The sequence below is a fragment of the Cherax quadricarinatus genome, chromosome 16, assembly GCF_038502225.1.
Source record: "Cherax quadricarinatus isolate ZL_2023a chromosome 16, ASM3850222v1, whole genome shotgun sequence".
In the NCBI taxonomy this organism is placed as follows: Eukaryota; Metazoa; Arthropoda; class Malacostraca; order Decapoda; family Parastacidae; genus Cherax; species Cherax quadricarinatus.
In genome coordinates this window covers 30,720,218-30,742,215 of record NC_091307.1, presented here as the reverse complement: position 1 = coordinate 30,742,215, position 21,998 = coordinate 30,720,218, and the positions used below count along the sequence as shown (strand labels likewise).

The window sequence follows — 21,998 nt, the reverse complement described above, 5'->3', positions numbered from 1 at the left end:
AATCACTTACTCACCCACAACTAAATAAATACTGAATAATTCCATCTCATAAATTGTATCTCATAAATGTTTCTCATTATTGTATCTCATAAATGTCTAACCTGTGACCCAATCAAACTTTATTTTTTAATCACATTACCTAACAAAATAGTACTCCATTGTACTGATTACACAGCAACACAGTAAATGACCATATGACCTGTCTTTGTAATACTCATTTGTGCTAAATTGTTATCTGTTTACAATAATGTTTTTACTACTGAATATATCATTGCTTAGTTAATCTTAAGTTAATTTTAAGCCTACCCATAATGCTCTGCATACAAGCGGCTTTGGCATGTTGCACTTTAACCCTTTCAGGGTCCGTCCCGTAGATCTACAGCTTCACGTTCAATGTCCAAACCGTAGATCTATGCCAAAATTCTAGCGCCATTAAATTTAGCGTGAAAACGCTCATAGGCCTACATGTGAGAGAACGGGTCTGTGTGGTGGGTGTGCGCCATAAACAAAAAATCTAGGTGCCTGCATAGCATTGTGAGAACGCTGGCTCAGTTACCCTTGTTCACCATGCCTCGTCGCAAGGCAGCTCTCACTCCAAGGAAAATTGGGACTCTCCTCTTCCTATCTGATAGTTCTGGCACTGATGTTAGTGGAAATGAAGACGAATTCTTTGGCTTTGATCAGTTAGTGACCGAAAGAAATGACCAGGATATCGATAATAGCAGAGAAAACCCTGACGATCCTCAACCTTCTACCTCTGGTGTGGGCACTCCTCAGTCACAGTCAGTTGTACCTCAACGCAAAAGAAAACTATTATTTTCGCATGGCCAGGCCTCTGACTTTAGTTGTGATGATGATAGTGATGTAGATTGTGATTTTGTTGCTCTTGACGATCATTTGAGTAGTTATAGTGAGGAAACATATTCACCAGTGAAATGTCGGTATGTACGCCACTGCATGCGCTCGGGTAGTGTACCCTATGCGGCGCCCAGGGGACGGAGTACATCCCGGAGTACATCCCGTGGCCCTACACCAGGAATAGACAGTGAAAGTGAGGATGATGTGGCTACACTTGGCATGTATAGACCACAGGCATCAGTAGATGGTGGTAGTGGCGATGGTAGTGCCACGGCCATGTGTGACTCACCAGCCCAGGCTGGGACCCACGCTGCTGACTCCGCAGTTCAAGGACAAAGCAGAGCATCAACCACCAGCCCACCACAACCACAACTACCAGCACAACCAGCCTATGATGTCCAGTATCCACCAGCAAACTGTATCTGGGATTGGCAGCAAAATCCCAATTTTGTTCCCAAGCCCCACTACTTTGATGACTCTCAAAGTGGAATTCTACCTACTTGTTCCCTTGGAAACACGGCCAATGAACTGGAATTTTTTTAAATATTCTTTGACCAGCCCTTGATGGAAATTATTGTCAGGGAAAGTAACAAGTATTTTGAGTACACCATGGCAAATACAATGATATCACCACAGTCAAGACTACACCGGTGGAAAGAGACGACTGTTGCAGAAATGTATTTGTTTTTTGCAACAATAATGCTTATGCCTCATGTCTATAAGCATAATATAAAAGCATACTGGTCCACAGATTGGCTAACTTCTACCCCGGTCTTCAGTGAAATCACCCCAGTGAACAGGTTTATCTTACTGTTACGTATGTTGCACTTCTCTGACAAAACCAGGCCTGACAGAAGTGACAGGTTATACAAGATTAGAAATGTTTTTATGTATCTCAAACAAAAGTTCAGCAAATACTTTTATCCATTCAAGAATCTTGTAATTGATGAGTCTTTGATTTTGTTCAAAGGTAGGCTGTTATTCAAGCAGTATATACCGAGCAAGAGGAAACGCTTTGGTATAAAACTGTTTGTACTCTGTGACTGACAGTGGCCTGGTACTGGATATTGTTGTATACACGGGAAGTAAAACATTAAAAGATACCAAGATGTTATTGGGTATCTCAGGTGATGTAGTGAGAAGCATGATGGCACCTTATCTTGGTAAGGGGCATACATTATATACCGATAACTGGTACACAAGCCCCTTACTCAGTGATTTCTTGCGAGTGAACAAGACAGATGTGTGTGGCACAGTGCATTCTAATTGTAAACATATGCCCAAGCTCAACGCAGGTGCTTGTGGTGATGACGTGCAGGTGTTTACTGCCAACGACATCATGGCATTACGGTGGCATGACAGACAAGATGTCACATTGTTGACAACCATTCACTAACGAAATGCAAGACAGTGGCAAAGTTGATCGAGTGACTAATGAACGTATTCGAAAACCAGTGACAGTGATTGATTATACACAAAACATGCGCTTTGTTGACAAATGTGACATGCAGATTGGCTTTGTTGATTGTGTTCGTAAAAGTTACAAGAGGTACATGAAACTTTTCTTCCATCTCATGGACATTTCAATGATCAATGCATATAATATGTACCAAATGAAGATTGGCAACAGACCACCGTATGGTGAATTTTGTTTGTCTGTTGTCAGACATCTCATAATGAAGTACCAGGTAACAACACCTGCTATACAACAAGGTCCTTGAATTCCTGAGAATATACCCAAGCGTTTGAGGAGGGAAGGTGATCAGAAGAAATTTGCTCAGAAGAGATGTGATGTCTGTGCACAAACAAAATGATGGCAACAAAGACGCAAAGACACTCGGTTTATGTGTGAGGAATGTAAGGTACCTCTGTGCATGGTGCCTTGTTTCAAGGAGTTCCACAAGCTCCAGCAGTTCTAAAACCATGTCCAGTGAATGTAAATATGTAAATATATGATAGAACATTAGTATTATACAAGATTTGTGCATGTTTATTGTAATAAACAAAAGTGGTAAACAATAATATGATAATAACTTTAGTGCGGTTATTGTGTTCAATACAGTGAGTTTATATATATACATTATATACAGTATTGGTCTCTCAGGCCCCAAATGTTAGTAGGAAAAGAAAAAAATTAGAAAAGAAAAGAAAAAACTACAAAAAACATTAAATAAAGTAATGCGCGTATGTGGAAATCGTCGATGCTGCCACCACCAGGTCATTTTGGGTCAACTTCTCGGCACTGTATCTCAGTAAGTACTGATCAGAAATTTTTTTTTTCTTATTACCTTCACAAAAATATACTCTTTAATTCTGTAAGAATTTTTTTTTTTTTTTTCAAAATTTCTTGGACACTGGAGCACCACCGAAGGGGTTAATAACTGTATTCCTTTGTACTTCTCTGTATCATGTTCAAATAAATAAATAAATAAATAAAGATATAGGCAACTATTGGTAGAAAGGTGAGCTGGTGCAAGTGTGAGTAGTGGGGAGGCTGAAGAGGGTTGGAATAGTCTTAAAAATGCAGTATTAGAATGTGGTGCAGAAGTTTGTGGTTATAGGAGGGTGTGTGCAGGAGGAAAGAGGAGTGATTGGTGGAATGATGAAGTAAAGGGTGTGATAAAAGAGAAAAAGGTAGCTTATGAGAGGTTTTTACAAAGCAGAAGTGTTATAAGAAGAGTAGAGTATATGGAGAGTAAAAGAAAGGTGAAGAGAGTGGTGAGAGAGTGCAAAAGGAGAGCAGATGATAGAGTGGGAGAGGCATGGTCAAGAAATTTTAATGAAAATAAGAAAAAAATTTGGAGCAAGTTAAACAAGTTAAGAAAGCCTAGGGAACAAATGGATTTGTCAGTTAAAAACAGAGTAAGGGGGTTAGTAGATGGGGAGATGGAGGTATTGGGTAGATGGCAAGAATATTTTGAGGAACTTTTAAATGTCAACGAAGAAAGGGATGCGGTAATTTCATGCGCTGGCCAGGGAGGTATACCATCTTTTAGGAGTGAAGAAGAGCAGGATGTGAGTGTGGGGGAGGTGCATGAGGCATTATGTAGAATGAAAGGGGGTAAAGCAGCTGGAACTGATGGGATCATGACAGAAATGTTAAAAGCAGGAGAGGATATAGTGTTGGAGTGGTTGGTATTTTTGTTTAATAAATGTATGAAAGAGGAGAAGGTACCTACAGATTGGCAGAGACCATGTATAGACCCTTCATATAAAGGGAAGGGGGACAAAAGAGAGTGTAAAAATTATAAAGGAATAAGTTTGCTAAGTATACCAGGAAAGTGTACGGTAGGGTTATTAGTGAAAAAATTATAGAATGAGCAAGGTTTTAGAGTGGGTAGGGGATGCGTAGATCAAGTGTTTACATTGAAGCATATATGCAAACAGTATTTAGATAAAAGTAGGGAAGTTTTTACTGCATTTATGGATTTAGAAAAGGCATATGATAGAGTTGATAGGGGAGCAATGTGGCAGATGTTATGTATATGGAATAGGTGGTAAGTTACTAAATGCTGTAAAGAGTTTTTATGAGGATAGTGAGGCTCAGGTTAGGGTGTGCAGAAGAGAAGGAGACTACTTCCCAGTAAAAGTAGGTCTTAGACAGGGATGTGTAATGTCACCACAGTTGTTTAACCCTTTGACTGTCGCAAACCCCTTGCTGAAACTGTCATTCTGTCTCAAAATTTTTGAAAAAAAAAAAAATTCTCTTATGAAATGATAGAGAATCTTTTCCCAATGGTAATGACACCAAAAGTATGAAATTTGGTCAAAAACTCACGGAATTACACTCCTGCAAAGTTAGCAGTCTTGGCGGCAAGTATGCATCGGCGATTTTGCCAACTTTGAGCCCTGTTTTTGGCCAATTCCGTTGTTCCAGTTGACCAAACTCATAGCTATTTCTTTAAAATTCTATTTTTTCTATCAGTTGAGTATAAGAAACCGCCCATTTACCGATTTGAACTACCCAAGAAAGTGGTCAGAAATTGGCAATTTGGCCAATTTCATGCAAATTAAAAAAGATGCCAATTTCAAAATAGGGTCCAGAATAAACAATATAGACTTTCTTGGCACTAAAATAACATATCCTCTGTTCATTAGTCAAGTCTCTAGGCCCCTTTTATATTACTATTGGTTTCTATTTTGATTTTTTATTCATACAAAAAATACAAAATTTACTGTTATGCAGACTACTGCATTATTGCAAAAATGGTATAAATAATATCAGTGCACTGGTGAAAGAATATTAGACTCCCCAGTTGACGTGTATTGGATGTGTGGTGTGATTTACTTACTCCTGAACATTGGTAAATATCGAGCACTTCCGCTACTTTGAGCTCAGTTTTAAGGTCGTTTTCATTGTGAAACTAATCAAATTCATCTCTATTTTTGCATCATGTTTTCCATTTTATCACTTGAGACCATGAAAACGAGAATACAACAATAAATACCATACGAAAATACACCTCAAAGTCGGCATTTTAATCCAAAAAAATGGTCAGTTTTTTTTCTCATTATGCACTGCGTGCTGCAGGATTTTTTTTTGTGTGATGCACACTGACCACACAGACCCATTCTCTCATGTGTGGGCCTACCGCTTTCTCTTGCTTGATTTGAAGCCGCTAGAATTTATGCGTATTAATACATCCGAAACACTGGCTCGTAAGACGTATATATAAGACCAAAACAGTAAAAGGGTTAATATATTTATAGATGAGGTTGTAAAAGAAGTAAATGCTAGGATGTTCGGTAGAGGGGTGGGATTAAATTATTGAGAATCAAATACAAAATGGGAATTGGCACAGTTACTTTTTGCTGATGATACTGTGCTTATGGGGGATTCTAAAGAAAAATTGCAAAGGTTAGTGGACGAGTCTGGGAGTGTGTGTAAAAGTAGAAAGTCGAAAGTGAACATAGAAAAGAGTAAGGAGATGAGGGTATCAAATGATTTATATAAAGAAAAATTGGATATCAAATTGGGGAGGAGGAGTATGGAAGAAGTGAATGTTTTCAGATATTTGGGAGTTGACGTGTCAGCGGATGGATTTATGAAGGATGAGGTTAATCATAGAATTGATGAAGGAAAAAAGGTGAGTGGTGCATTGAGGTATATGTGGAGACAAAAAACTTTAGCTATGGAGGCAAAGAAGGGAATGTATGAAAGTATAGTAGTACCAACACTCTAAGGGCAATGTGTGGTGTAAATATTATGCAGAAAATTTGGAGTGTGGAAATTAGGAGGTGTGGAGTTAATAAAAGTATTAGTCAGAGGGCTGAAGAGGGGTTGTTGAGGTGGTTTGATCATTTAGAGAGAATGGATCAAAGTAGAATGACATGGAGAGCGTATAAATCTGTAGGGAAAGGAAGGCAGGGTAGGGGTCGTCCTCGAAAAGGTTGGAGAGAAGGGGTAAAGGAGGTTTTGTGGGCGAGGGGCTTGGACTTCCAGCAAGCGTGCATGAACGTGTTAGATGAGAGTGAATGGAGACGAATGGTATTTGGGACCTGACGAGCTGTTGGAGTGTGAGCAGGGTAATACACCTACCATCCGACTTACGACCTGCTCGACTTACGACCATTCGACTTACGACCGTATTTTTTATGCCAAATTTCTGGGAAATGAACAACTATTTGTATTGTACACAGTGTTTATCCTAAACCTTACAGTATAAAATACAGTACTAACAACATAAAAAGTAAAGTAAAACATGAAATACCAAAATAAAACAATAAAATAAAGTCATTACAAAAATGTTTTGTTGATATTCAGTAGTAAAGTTCGACTTATGACCATTTCGACTTACGACCGGTTTCTCGGAACCGAACTCGGTCTTAAGTCGGATGGTAGGTGTATTTAGTGAAGGGATTCAGGGAAACCAGTTATTTCTATATAGCCGGACTTGAGTCCTGGGAATGGGAAGTACAATGCCAGCACTTTAAAGGAGGGGTTTGGGATATTGACAGTTTGGAGGGATATGTTATGTATCTTTATACATATATGCTTCTAAACTGTTGCATTCTGAGCACCTCTGCAAAAACAGTGATTATGTGTGAGTGAGGTGAAAGTGTTGAATGATGATAAAAGTATTTTCTTTTTGGGGATTTCCTTTCTTTTTGGGTTACCCTGCCTCAGTGGGAGACTGCCGACTTGTTGAAAAAAAAAAAAAAAGAAATTTGAACTACCTCACTATTATCCTTCTTACGAATGATAAACCTTTTAATTACCTAACTTTTATATCAGTATTCATTAATGAACATTAAAATGTACTGTTCCATAACCTGTGCCAATATAGAGTGTTTTCTATTAACAAATCATCCATTTTACAGTTTTATAACTGTAGTGTAAGCATGCCTCTGGCATGCCTCTGGCATGCTTATACTACAGTTATAAAACTACAACATTAATACCCCTCCTTCAGAGTGCCGGCGCTGTACTTCCCATCTCCAGGAATCAAGTCCGGCCTGCCAGTTTCCCTGAATCTCTTCATAAATGTTACCTTACACTCCAACAGCACGTCAAGTCCTAAAAATCATTTGTCTCCATTTTCTCCCATCTAACATGCTCACACACGCTTGCTGGAAGTCCAAGCCCCTCGCACACAAAAACCTCCTTAACCCCCTCTCTCCAACCTTTCCTAGGCTGACTCCTACCCAGCCTTCCCTCCACTACAGATTTATATACTCTGTCATTCTATTTCATTCCATCTGGGTGTGCATATACTGCCATGCATGTAATCAATGGTTGTGTATATACTGCCACACATGTCAACCAGTGTTTAAAATGACTGCGATCTGGAGTGTTAGGGTACATGGGATAAAATAGGCCTAGGTAGGTCTAACTGCCTGGAGGGTATTCCAGGGGTCAACACCCCCACAGCCTGGTTCATGGCCAGGCCTCTTGATGGATTAGGTCCTGATCAACTAGACTGTTACTGCTGGCTGCACGTAGTCCAACATATGAACCACAGCCCGGCTGATCTGGCACTGACTTTAGGTATCTGCCCAGCTCTTTCTTGAAGACAACCAGGGGTTTATTGGTAGTTCCCCTTATGGCTGGTGGGAGGCTGCTGAACAGTCTTGGGCCCTGGACATTTATTGTGTTTCTCTTAGTGTACTAATGGTGCCCCTACTTTTCACTGGAGGTATGTTGCTTTGCCTGCCAAGTCTTGATAACTATAACAGAACACACAACCATAATACAAAACACAGATCACTCTTCAATATCCCTTATGTTTATCTCTCCCTATGCAACAATGCTTTGCACGTAAAAGGCCCGAACATCTGGAATTCATTGCCAAACACACTAAAGGACCCCTGTCTGCAAATCAGTTTAAGGTCCTAATAAGAAATCACCTCATCACCCAAAATTAACCAGACAAACCATACCTAATCACAACCAGTTTCTCAAAAGCTGCTCATATTGTGCTGATGAATGCTCAACCATTTACTACTTCAAAATTAGGGTGTCTGCTTTTCCATTGTTTTAAATAGTAGTAGATTGTAATACAGTACATCATAATGTACTCTGTTCCATTGTATCACCAAATTTCATTGTTTTAAATAGCACTAAACTGTAATACAGTGGTACCTCGGGATACGAACTTACTTCGTTCCAGAAGGCTGGTCGAGTGCCGATACTGAACGAATTTGTTCCCATAAGGAATAATGTAAATTAGATTAATCAGTTTCAGACCCACAAAAATACACTTAAAAATGCACTTACATAAATACACTTACATAACTGTTCGAGTTTTGAGCTGTTCGTATCTCGAGGTACCACTGTACATCATATTGTAAATTGTTTTAAATTTTTACACTGTAATACTGTAATCTTTATTAACTAATTCAATAGTGTAATAAGTCTCCACTAGACTTATCAAAACCATGTAGCGTTACCTGATAAATATTCAATTCTCCTGTACTCACTGTAACTCGTCTAATTACCATATGAACTATGTATTATTCAAATTCAAATTCAAAGTTTATTCTCTATAAGGATTACAATGCTGAGTTTACAGAATTTGGTTATTGTGTGGTTTACATGTAGTAAAATAATAATTACAGAGTGTACCACTAGAACACCTAGCATGGCTAGGCATTTCGGGCAGACTTAAATTAGATCTTAAGTTTAAAATATTACAAAATTATGAGGTAAGTTGGTATTATGGCTAAGTGACTAAATACAGTGGACCCCCGCATAACGATGGCATCACATAGCGATTTTTCCGCATACCGCTTACTTTTATCGCAAAATTTTTGCCGCGCATACCGATTAAAAACCCGCTCACCGATTTTCGTCCGAGACGCGTCCAATGTGCCCTCACATGTGCCGCCCGTCCCATTGTTTACCAGCCAGCCTCCGCGGTAACATCCAAGCATACACTCGGAATATTTCGTATTATTACAGTGTTTTCGGTGCTGTTTCTGGAAAATAAGTGACCATGGGCCCCAAGAAAGCTTCTAGTGCCAACCCTGTGGTAAAAAGGGTGAGAATTAGTATGGAAATTAAGAAAGATTTTGAAGGGTTTGGGGCTAACCCTGAGAAGCCTATGCCAGTTGTGGAATCCATTGTGCCTACTTCAAAGATTAAGGAAATGTGTGCACAGTGGGTTGAACTGCAAACCTTTATAGATGAAAATCACCCTGACACAGCTGTTGCAAGCCGTGCTGGTGACTATTTCAATGACAATGTTGTGGCCCATTTTAGACAAATCGTAAAGGAACGGGAGGTACAGAGCTCTATGGACAGATTTGTTGTGCGACAGAGGTCCAGTGACTCTCAAGCTGGTCCTAGTGGCATTAAAAGAAGAAGGGAAGTAACCCCGGAAAAGGACTTGCTACCTCAAGTCGTAATGGAAGGGGATTCCCCTTCTAAACAGTAAGAAGATAATGCTCTCCCCTCCTCCCATCCCATCAATCATCACCAGATCTTCAATAAAAGTAAGTGTCATGTAATTGTGCATGCCTTTTTCAGTTTGTGTGTATTAAAATTAACATTTCATGTGGTAAAAAAAAATTTTTTTCATACTTTTGGGCGTCTTGCACGGATTAATTTTATTTCCATTATTTCTTATGGGGAAAATTCATTCGCATAACGATTATTTCGCATAACAATTATCCCTCTTGCACGGATTAAAATCGTTAACCGGGGGTCCACTGTACTAGTTTGTGAGTTTAGCAATGTGAATGCTTCTGTTTTGGCACTATACATAGTTTCAGTATTGGAGTATCATAGGCCAACTTATGACTAGTTAAGATTCATTATTTTGAGATTGAGATTGATATTTCTGTTTATGGTCAAATGGGTGAGTGAGTGTAAGTGTTAACCACCAGGTGGTATTCGTGTAATTAGTTGACAGGGTGTATCAGGGAGATAAGATGTTTTCTGATGGTAGTTTTGAAGGTGATGAATGTGTCTGCAGTTTTAGAATTTTCAGGTAGGGTGTTCCAGATTTTAGGGCCTTTGACATACATTGAATTTTTGTAAAGGTTTAGTCGGACACGGGGAATGTCATAGAGATGTTTGTGTCTGGTGTTGTGCCTGTGGGTTCTGTCGCAACTATCAAGAAAGTGTTTTAGGTCAAGGTTAATATTGGAATTTAAGGTCCTGTAGATGTAGATTGCACAGTAGTAAGTGTGGATGTACTGAACAGGGAGTAAGTTTAGATCTATGAAGAGTGGGGGGGGGTGTGTTGCCAGGGATGGAATTTAGTGATTATTCTTACTGCGGCTTTTTGTTGGGTTATTATTGGCTTTAGGTGTGTTGCTGCAGTTGAACCCCAAGCACAGATAGCATAGGTGAGGTATGGATATATAAGTGAATGGTATAGTGTGAGTAGGGCAGTTTGCGGCACGTAGTATCGTATCTTGGAGAGGATCCCAACCGTTTTGAATACTTTTTTGGTTATGTGTTGGATATGGGTGCTGAAGTTCAGGTTGTTGTCGAGGTATAGGCCTAGGAATTTGCCCTCATTATGCCTGGCAATTAGAGTGTTGTCGATCTTAATGTTAATTTGCGCATCTCCTGCTCTGCTACCAAACATAATGTAGTAGGTTTTGTCAGTGTTAAGCGTAAGTTTATTGGCTGTCATCCAAGTCGACATTTTGATCTGCTCCTCATTAACAATGGTGTTGAGGGTGGCAAGATTAGGGTGAGAGATGACATAAGTCGTGTCGTCAGCAAAGAGAATGGGGTTCAGGTGTTGAGATACGTTTGGAAGATCATTGATGTATATGAGGAAGAGCAGGGGACCAAGGACACTTCCCTGCGGAACTCCAGTATCAAGTGGCTGTGTTGTTGATGCTGTGTCTTTAATGGTGACATACTGATACCTGTTAGTAAGGTAAGATTTGAAATATGCAAGCGCATGGCCTCTTATACCATAATGGTCAAGTTTGTGGAGTAGGATGCTGTGGTCTACTGTGTCAAAAGCTTTTCTTAGGTCAATAAAAATTCCTAGTGGATATTCCTTATTTTCCAATGCTGTGTAAAGCAGATCTAGCATTTTTATGATTGCATCGTTAGTGCTTTTATTTTTCCTGAATCCAAATTGGCAGGGGTTGAGTATGTTTTGTGCCATTATAAATGAATATAGTCTCTTGTGCACGAGTTTCTCAAAGATTTTGGATAGCAATGGTAAGTTTGATATTGGCCTATAGTTGTTTAAATCTGTACGGTCACCACCTTTATGTATTGGTGTAACCCTTGCCGTCTTGAGTAGTTTCGGGAAGGTGCTAGTTTCTAGTGACTTGTTAAAAAGCAATGAGATAGCATGCGAGAGGACATGGGCCGCTCTCTTGTACAATAATGGTGGGACATGAGACAGATTCCCTGAGTTATTTTTAAGTGACTTTATAATCTCGGTGACTTCCATGGGCTCAGTTGGAGCAAGATAGAAGGAATTTGGGAAATTCCCATCTAGGTAGTCCCCGGCATGGGCATTGGTGCGTGGGGTTTTATTGGCGAGATTAGAACCTATGATTGAGAAGAAGTCGTTTATCTTGTTAGCTGTGTAAGTGGGATGCAGTGGTGTTTCATTAGTTTTAGTTAGGGCAATATTCTTGTTTTTTTTCAGTTTGTGGGTCCCTAGAATCTGAGAGAGTGTTTTCCAGGTCTTTTTTATATCTCCTCTTGTGTCAGTGAATCTACTGGAGTAGTATAGTTGTTTGGCTTTCTTTATTAATTTGGTGAGGACTGATGAATAGTGTTTAAGAATATCTTTGTGTATTAAGCCCTGTCTATATTGCTTTTCATATTGGTGTTTCTTATCAATGGATTTCAGAATGGTGCTGGTTAGCCATGGGCAACCAAGCCGTTTGTTTGTGATCTGTTTTGTTTTTATAGGACAATGTTTGTTGTATAGTCTAAGTAATTTGTTAAGAAAAATGTCTGTCCAGTCATCAGTACCATTGGCCTTGGAGAATTCTGTAGGCCAGTCAACAGTCTCTAAGTCAGCTGTGAACTTCCTTATTGAGGCCTCAACATGGAGTCTAAATGAAACTTTGTTGTATTCAAGTGGTGGTTTACTAATGTTTGTCAAGAGGAAGGTAGGGTAGTGGTCTGTAGTGCTATCTGTGATTATCCCTGATTTAAGGGGGGCTAGTATATTGGTCCATATGTGGTCTATTATGGTTGCACTTGTTTCAGTGAGCCTGGTTGGTTTCATTATTGTTGGTATGAGAAGTGTGTTGTTCATATTGTTGATGAAATCAGTTACAGGCTGATCATCTAGTAGGCCAAGGTTGATGTTTAAGTCTCCAGCTAAGAGAAGGTGGTGCTTATTCATTTGTCTGTTTGTTATTAGTGCCTTAAGTTTCTCACTGAAATTTGGGATGTTTGTGTGGGGTATCCAGTAAATGGCACCGATTGTTATAGGCGTCTTAAGGTTTTTTACAGTAAAATTAGCAAAAATGTATTCTCCATATTCATCATTAAAGCAAGTGGTGCTAATACAAGATAATTGGTTAGAGTAATAGATTGCAATACCACCCCTAACTTGGTATGGTCTGCAGTTGTGGATTGCTGTGTATCCTGGTAGAGGGTAGATATCTATTGTGTCCTGCTTAAGCCAGGTCTCAGTAAGAATAATGCAGGAGAAGGGTGTCTTTAGTGATTCAAGGAGTGCCAGGAGGTCATCATAATGTTTGCTAAAGGACCTAATGTTGTAGTTAAGTACTGATAGACTTTTAGCATTGTTTAGGATAGTGCTGGCTTGTGATGCTGTGTAGTAAAGGCAGTTATTTTCCAATAGGTTTTGATTGTGTGTCAGATTATGGAGGTTTAGATCAGGGTCAACGTGATCAATCATCTTCTAGGTTTAAATTATGGTTATTTATATCCTGAGTTGTGGGTTGAGTTTTAGTACTGATATCTGTAGTGGTGGGAAGTTTGGACAAGTGTATAGCTATAGCATTTTGGTCATGTAGAGTATAGTCACTACTATTCTTAAGTTAATCTTTAAGTTTGCCCAAAATGCTCTGCATACAAAGGGGCTTTTGGCATGTACACCCAACTATTATATTCCTCTGTACAACCATGTAATTTGTCAAAATAAACATCTTAATCTTTTGCTTTTGTAGAGAGTGATTTCTGTGTGTAGATTATGGACCAGTCCCTCTAGGATTTTCCAGGTGTAGATTATGATGTAACTCTCACCTGCACCCCAGTGAGTACAAGTCAAGTGTTTCCAAGTGTTCCCAGTAATTAAGGTGTCTGATAGAACTTACACATGCAGTAAAGGTTCTCTGTACATTCTCTAGATTTGTGATTTCACCTGCCTTGAATGGAGAAGTTAATGTACAGCAGTATTCCAGTCTAGAGCAAACAAGTGATTTAAAAAGGATCATCACTGGCTTGGCATCTCTTGTTCTGAATGTTCTCATTATCCATCCTATCATTTTCCTCATAGATATGATAGTGGCATTGTTGTGATCCTTGAAGGTGAGATCCTCAGACATTACCACTCCCAGGTCATTCACATTACTTTTCTGCTCTGTTGTGTGATTAGAGTTTGTAGTATACTCAGTTCTAGCTATTATTTCCTCCAGTTTTCCATAACAGAGTAGTTGGAATTTGTCTTCATTGAACATCACACTGTTCTCCATTGCCCACTGGAAAACTTGGTTTATATCTTCTTGGAGATTTACCATGTCTTCAATGGATGACACTCTCATGCAGATCCTAGTATCGTCTGCAAAGGATGATACAGTGCTATGGTTTAAATCTCTGTCTATGATATGAGGATGAAGAACAGGATGGGGGCAAGTACTGTGCCTTGTGGAACAGAGCTCTTCACTATGGCAGCTTCCGATTTAACTCTGTTTACTACTACTCTTTGTGTTCGATTGGTTAGAAAATTGAAGATCCATCTGCCTCCTTTGCCAGTTATCCCTTTAGCTCACTTTTTGTGTGGGTGTGGCACCAACAAAAAAATTCCTGCATCACAATGAGCATTTTAGGAACAGTTTGCCTCAATGTACCATACCAACATGTCACGTTCCAAACATCCCCTCGCTCCACAGATTATTGGCCATTTGCTATTTGCCCAGAGTGATTCTGGTACTGAAGATAGAGATGAGGACTTGGTGTTGTATGAATATGAAGATAGAGAGAATGCTGCTGCCACTACAGATGCACCATCAAGCAAGGAGAATCCTGATGAGCTTTAAAGCACTATATAATACAACTTCCTTCCACTGAGAAGAAGAAATATTCCCAGATGTGTTATGTATGTTCTAACACCACCAGATAAAGAAAGAAATACAAGGACATGTGATTCATGTGTAAAAACTTGCAAAACTCCATCCACTGTGCATGGAACCTTACTTCAGGAATTTCATGAACTCGAGCAACTGTAGTTTTATTACCATCAGGAAAATGTCTATTTTTTAATTAAATTTTTTTTTTTTAAATTGGACACTGAAAGCAATTTTAATTTTGGAGATCTGGACAGTGAAAGGGCTAATACATTATAGAAAAACACACTATTGTACAGTATCTTTTGTTTTATCAAAATTTTGAAGACAGACATGGAATTACCTGAAGCACAGAACAATAACACTGGCCTTATCCAGTGTTATTGTTCTTCATACAGTATTAATACTGTAATTATGATCAGATTACCAAAAACAACTAAAACCAGTACATATCTAATACAGTATATTGTGCACAGTCCTGTATACTGTATGTTGTTGTCCTTTAAATGTTAAAAAATTAAGAGAAAATCAACATGCACTCAGTATTTCTATACAAACCTTAGGTCCCTGATGATGACATATAATCTCGTGGCTCTGGCATGATTGGTGTCTGTTGAAGTTTCTAAAAGTCTCTCTCTATCACGTAACTGTTGACTTAAACTAGAGATTTCAACTGACCGTTTTTCACACAAGGCTTTAGTCTCGTCCACTTCAGCAATCAGTTCTAAATTCTTAACTTTCAGAAAGATTATCTCTCGACTGAACTCATCTGAAAAGCAATAATATATATGGTAATTATATTTACAATGTTGAGGCCATTTTTTCTCTGAATGTTTTCTAATTGAATCAATACGGTAGATTAATTTTTTTAATAATACTATGACATATCTTGTGCTTCAGTATAATAAGTTAGTCCTATACTGAATAAACATCAGCACAGTAAAACAATGGTTTTACCTCAATATATATATTAAGTCACTGCTTTATCTCAACATTAAAATAATGCATGAGTGCATGTGCACTCCTTTGTGTAAAAAAAAAAATACATTATTGTACTAAGTTTCCCATAATCTCTCTTAAAGTTGGTGAAAAAATTTTTAGTGCTAATGAAAATTTTTATTTTTACTGAATGCAATAATTATAATGAATAAATGAACTATTACAATCTGCAAGTAACCATTTACTTACAGCTTTCTCACCTATTTTAGAGCGCTCATCACTAATTGCTGCAAGATCTTGAACTTCTTTTCTTAAATGATCCACTTCAGCTTGATTCAAAGATTCAAGCATTTGTTTCTGCTTCATCTGGGTACTCAGAACATCTACTAAAGCTTGCAGACGCTTTTTATCTGATGATAATTGCATCTGTCAAGCAAGTCACATTATTAATAATAATAATAATAATAATACTATCTTCATTTCTTCAAGTACATATACAAGGTATATAGGCCTAGCTGACATCAATGACATACTACTATATTTATTTATTTATTTAGAAATTTTAGCATACATACAGAGGTACAAAAGCTACTTGTTATGTAGAGCATTTCGGGCAAATTAGGTTACAGTTTTGTCCCAGGATGTGATCCACACCAGTCGACTAACTCCCAGGTACCCATTTACTGATGGGGAGCGTAGACAACCAGTGTAAAGAAACACCAGTTGTCTATGTTCCCCACTGTATATCGAACCCAGACCCTCACCATGTGAAGCGAGAGCTTAAACCACCAGGCCACAGGGCACCTATATTTAAGGACACCCTTAACCCTTAAACTGTCCACACATAGACATACATTCACGTGCGGTGGGCTCCAAATGTAGATTGTTTTATTTTTCATTCCTTCAAATTTGGTGCGATAGGCCTGAGTCGCCTAGACATGAAAGTATGGGTCTGTGTACTCAGTGTGCACACTATGAAAAAAATCGGGGACCACTTAGTACCTTGTGGGAGCACCGGTTCAACTGAGCGCCAGCTAGAGCAAATAGCATGGCAAACACCAGTGATTCACTGATGTCATGTCATAGTAACACTCACATATTAAGAGGAAAGTAAAAATAGGTTAGATAAATGCATGAGTGGGTGTGGGTGGGTGTGAGTTGGACCTGACTTGCTTGTGCTACTGGGTCACAAGTCGTGTTCCTTCTTTCAGTGGATGTGACCTGACTAGATGGGTCATTGGTCTAAGCTGGGGGGTGACATGGACCTGCTTTGCATGGGCCAGTAGGCCTGCTGCAGTGTTCCTTCTTTCTTATGTTCTTATGTATTCGGCTAGCTAACTGACTGGCTTTGGCTGTCTCTGTCTGTATCTGCCTATATCTCTGTCTATCTATATATCTGTCTATATCACTATTTGTATCTCTGTCTATATCTCTGTCTCTCACATGTACTCATAAATACAATTATACATAATGTAAATTACCTAGGATAACCCAAAAATTTCAGGACAAGTACTATACAGTGTTTGTAGATATAGGACATAAACATGACGCAAATAAAAGCAGTGTCACCTGCTCAGCAATCAGGGAGTGGCCCATACACCACAAACCAACAGGTTTACTAGCCGCTCCCTGAGACAGAGACAAGCAAATAGAAAGACAGACACACACAGGCAGACAGAAAGACAGATAAGCAGAACTAGATTGAATCCGTTCACAAAATATTACCCTGCTCACACTCCAACCGCTCATCAGGTCCCAAAAAGCATTCGTCTCCATTCACTCCTATCTAACACGCTCACACATGCTTGCTGGAAGTCCAAGCCCCTCGCCCATAAAACCTCCTTTACCCCCCCTCCCTTCAACCTTTTTGAGGACAACCCCCTCGCACTCTGGAGGAAACTAGACATTTCAGTCCATCCTTGATACTGGTTCAGGATAGACTGAAATGTCACTTTAACATTAACCTCTCCAAAGTTTGTATTATTCTCTAAATCCTTTATATTCCATCCAAGTCATTCTACTGTGATCCATTCTCTCTAAATAACCAAACCACCTCAACAACCCCTCTTCAGCCCTCTGACTAATACTTTTAGAAACTCCACACCACCTCTGCATACAGTGAACCCTCGGTTATTGGCCGTTCCTGTTATCTGCCAACTCGGTGATCAGCCGTTTCGAACACGCCCGTCTGCCAGCTGGGGCTGCTTGTGCGTCACTTTGGCTGTGTCTTTCGGTGCATGAGGAAGCTTCTGCTCATACATCCAAACATTTCGCTGTTTTCCCACATGTAATATACTACAGTTGCAGTGCAACTGCGAAATAAGTACCCATGGCTCCAAAGAAAGTTCCTAGTAAAGCTCCTGTGGTAAAGAAAGTGAGGAACACCATGGAATTTAAGTGTGAAGTGTAGCAGGCATGCAGGGAGTGTAGCAGGCATGCAGGGAGTGTAGCAGGCATGCAGGAAGTGTAGTAGACATGCAGGAAACCAGCATTAGTGTTCAATAAAGGTATGTAATACTGATTTAACCCTTTCAGAGTTTCCAACGTACTAGTACGGCTTATGCACCAGGGTTATTGACATACTAGTACGCCTAAATTCTAGCACCTTCAAATCTAGTACGAGAAAGCTGGTAGGCCTACGTATGAAAGAATGGGTCTGTGGTCAGTGTGCGCAGTATAAAAAAAAATCCTGCAGCACACAGTGCGTAATGAGAAAAAAAAACCTTGACAGTGTTTTTGGTTTAAAACAGCGACTTTGCACTGTATTTTTGTATGGTATTTATGGTTGTATTCTAGTTTTCCTGGTCTCATTTTATAGAATGGAAGACATATTACAGAAATTGAGATGAGTTTGATTGGTTTCACAATGATAAGTACCTTGAAATTGAGCTCAAAATAGCAGAAATGTTCGATTTTTGCCAAAGTTCAAGAGTAAACAAATCATGCCACGCGTCCAATACACATCAACTGGTGAGTCTAATATTCTTCCACAAGTGTGCTGATATTATTTATACCATTTCTACACTAATACAGTAGTCTGCATAACAGTAAATCTTTTATTTTTTGTGAGAATAAAAATTCAAAGTGGAAAGTAAAAGAAATGTAAGAAGGGCCTGGGGATGTGACTAATGAACAGAGGAAATGTTATTTTAGTGCCAGGAATGTCTGTCTTGTTTATTCTGGACCCTATTTGGAAACTGGTATCTTTTAAAATTTGTGTGAAATTGGCAAAATTGCTAATTTCTGACCATTTTACTGGATAGTTGAAATCGGTAAATGGGTGGTTTCTTGTACTCATTCGATAGAAAAAACGAAGTTCTAGTGAAATAGTAATGATTTTTGTCGACTAGTACACTGGAATTGGCTGAAAATAGGGCTCAAAGTGGGCAAAATCGCCGATGCATTAACATTGTTGAGACCGCTAACTTCGCGAGAGCATAATTCTGTAAGTTTTTATAAGAAAAAATAATTTTTTTTTTAACAAATTTTCGACCCTGAAAACAAGTTTAGGAGAGGGCCTCATGACTCTGAAAGGGTTAATTGTTAAAAAAAAATTTTTGGGGTGAATATTTTTGTCTGGAATGGATTAATTGTCTTTACTTCTTATGGGAAATATTATTTCAGTTTTCGGCCATTTCGGTTTTAGGCCGAGCTTCTGGAACGGATTACGGCCGATAACAAAGGGTCCACTGTATTTATATTAAACAAATAGTCTTTAAACAGGAAAGTATGACAACTAGAAGAGAGGACAACCAGAGGAGGGGGCAGGCTGACATAAAAGATACATACAAGGGGATTAGAATTTGGAGAAAAAGGTTGTTTGAGATGTGAAGAGCAGCTTGAAGGCATAAATAGCAGACGAATAACTTTTTTAGTTGATGGTAGCAGGCAAGTGGAACAAGCAAGGTGACAAGGTGGTGAAGGTAAACAAAATGCACAGTTTTATAATCAAGTAAGATAGGTTACTGGAGGCCAGAAATCAGTAAAGTTGGTCACTGGATCTTAAGCCTCTCTTCCTCCAACTTAAGAGTACATATAGTGCTACCAATGTTTTAAGTTGTAACCATGTGTCCCATGTTGTCAACCTTAAGATGATTGTTTATCATTTTGTTATTGATAGTTAACTATAGTAATTAACTATAATAATAATATAGATTATGTTAGGTTATGGAATTTTTAGTGTTTAGATAATGCAGAAATTAGCTCACTGTACAACATGGAACTTGCTATCAGGAGGCACAAGTTGTTTAAATTAAGAGGAGAGGCCAGGAGTTGTGACTCAACTTGCATAAATTACGATAAATAAGGAGCACAACTAGTTGAATGCAATCCACATCTCTTCTGTCCACCCTCTATATTCCTTATTCAAACTTTATCATTCTACACTCCATCTTAATTATATTCGGTCCAAGTCGGACCGAAACATCGTCATAAGCTTCTCTCTTCTATGTGCGGGTTATTTGTGTATCATTCCAGTCACGGAATCGTGCCTTTTTTTTTGTTATTCTCCTGCTTTCCAATTCCTGACAAATTAATGTTAAAAGAAAACTCTTATAAGCCTCTCTATGCAATTCTAAACAAGTAAATCTGACATACTTTTTCATCAGTAAGTTGCTGAGCTTGTTTAGTGACTATAGCATACTCCTCCTGCAAGATGGCTCCCTGAAGCTGCTGACGTAACTCTGTCTCGGTTGTTTGTAGGACCAAGTTCATCTTGGAAGTAGCATCAACAGTATCCTGCAGCTCCTTCACTCGGTGTTGCAGCTCATCACACTCCTCTAAAAAAAAAATGAAAATTAGATAAATTACAGTGGACCCTCACCTAACGCCATTAATCCGTTCCTGAGAGCTCAACGTTAGGCGAAATTATCGTTAGGCGAATTAATTTTCCCCATAAGAAATAATGGAAATCAAATTAATCCGTGCAGGACACCCCAAAGTATGAACAAAAAAAAATTTTTACCACATGAAATATTAATTTTAATACACACAAACTGAAGAAGACATGCACAGTTACATGACACTTACCTTTATTGAAGATCTGGTGATGATTGATAGGATGGGAGGAGGGGAGAGTGTTGATGGTGTTAGTGTTTAGAAGGGGAATCCCCTTCCATTAGGACTTGAGGTGGCAAGTCCTTTTCCAGGGTTACTTCCCTTCTTCTTTTAATGCCACTAGGACCAGCTTGAGAGTCACTGGACCTCTGTCGCACAACATATCTGTCCATAGAGGCCTGTACCTCCCATTCCTTTATGACATTCCTAAAGTGTTTCACAACATTGTCAGTGTACAGGTTGCCAACACGGCTTGCAATAGCTGTGTGAGGGTGATTTTCATCAAAAAAGGTTTGCACTTTAAGCCACATTGCACACATCTCCTTAATCTTTGAAGTAGGCAACTTCCTCAATTTCTCTATCCCCTCCTCCGAAGCAGTTTCCTCAGGTGTGGCCTCTTGCTGTTGAAGATGATCTAGCAGCTCATCAGTGGTTAGTTCTTCATTGTCCTCCTCCATCAACTCTTCCACATCCTCCCCACTAACCTCCAACCCCAAGGACTTCCCCAATGCCACAATGGATTCCTCAACTGGCATAGGATTCCCAGGGTTAGCCTCAAACCCTTCAAAATCCCTTTTGTCTACACATTCTGGCCACAGTTTCTTCCAAGCAGAGTTCAAGGTCCTCTTAGTCACTTCCTCCCAAGCCTTACCTATAATGTTTACACAATTGAGGATGCAAAAGTGATCTCTCCAAAACTCTCTTGGAGTCAATTGAGTTTCTGAGGTCACTACAAAGCACCTTTCAAACATAGCTTTTGTGTACAGTTTCTTGAAGTTGGAAATGACCTGCTGGTCCATGGGCTGCAGGAGAGGAGTGGTATTAGGAGGCAAAAACTTAATCTTAATGAAGCTCATTTCCACAGAAAGTCGCTCTGCCACGTCTGAAGGATGACCAGGAGCATTGTCTAATACCAGGAGGCACTTAAGGCCTAATTTCTTTTCAATTAGGTAATTTTTCACAGTGGGGGCAAATGCATGGTGTAACCAGTCATAGAAAAAGTCCCTAGTGACCCATGCCTTACTGTTTGCCCTCCACAGCACACGCAAATTAGCCTTGAGGACATTGTTTTTCCTGAACACTCTGGGAGTTTCAGAGTGATACACCAATAAAGGCTTCACTTTGCAATCACCACTAGTATTGGCACACATCAACAGAGTAAGCCTGTCTTTCATAGGCTTATGTCCTGGGAGTGCCTTTTCCTCCTGAGTAATGTACGTCCTGTTTGGCATTTTCTTCCAAAACAGGCCTGTTTCGTCACAATTAAACACTTGTTCAGGTTTCAGTCCTTCACTGTCTTATGTACTCCTTGAATTCCTGCACATATTTTTCAGCTGCTTTGTGGTCCGAACTGGCAGCCTCACCATGCCTTATCACATTATGCCACTACAATTCTTAAATCTCTCAAACCAACCTTTGCTGGCCTTAAATTCACTCACATCATCACTAGTTGCAGG

General features: G+C 39.3%; 1 protein-coding gene across 6 annotated transcripts in view; it reads right to left on the bottom strand.

The window, feature by feature from the left end:
- Nucleotides 1–21,998, bottom strand: part of LOC128705063 (centrosomal protein of 290 kDa) — a 448,876-nt gene that overhangs the window by 11,182 nt on the left and 415,696 nt on the right. For all 6 annotated transcript variants that reach the window (XM_070085555.1, XM_070085557.1, XM_070085556.1 and 3 more), the window contains 3 exons: nucleotides 20,083–20,264; nucleotides 15,747–15,912; nucleotides 15,106–15,316 (listed from right to left, as the gene is read on the bottom strand). In XM_070085555.1, the coding sequence (XP_069941656.1) occupies nucleotides 15,106–15,316; nucleotides 15,747–15,912; nucleotides 20,083–20,264 (559 nt within the window). The remainder of the gene's footprint in view (nucleotides 1–15,105; nucleotides 15,317–15,746; nucleotides 15,913–20,082; nucleotides 20,265–21,998) is intronic.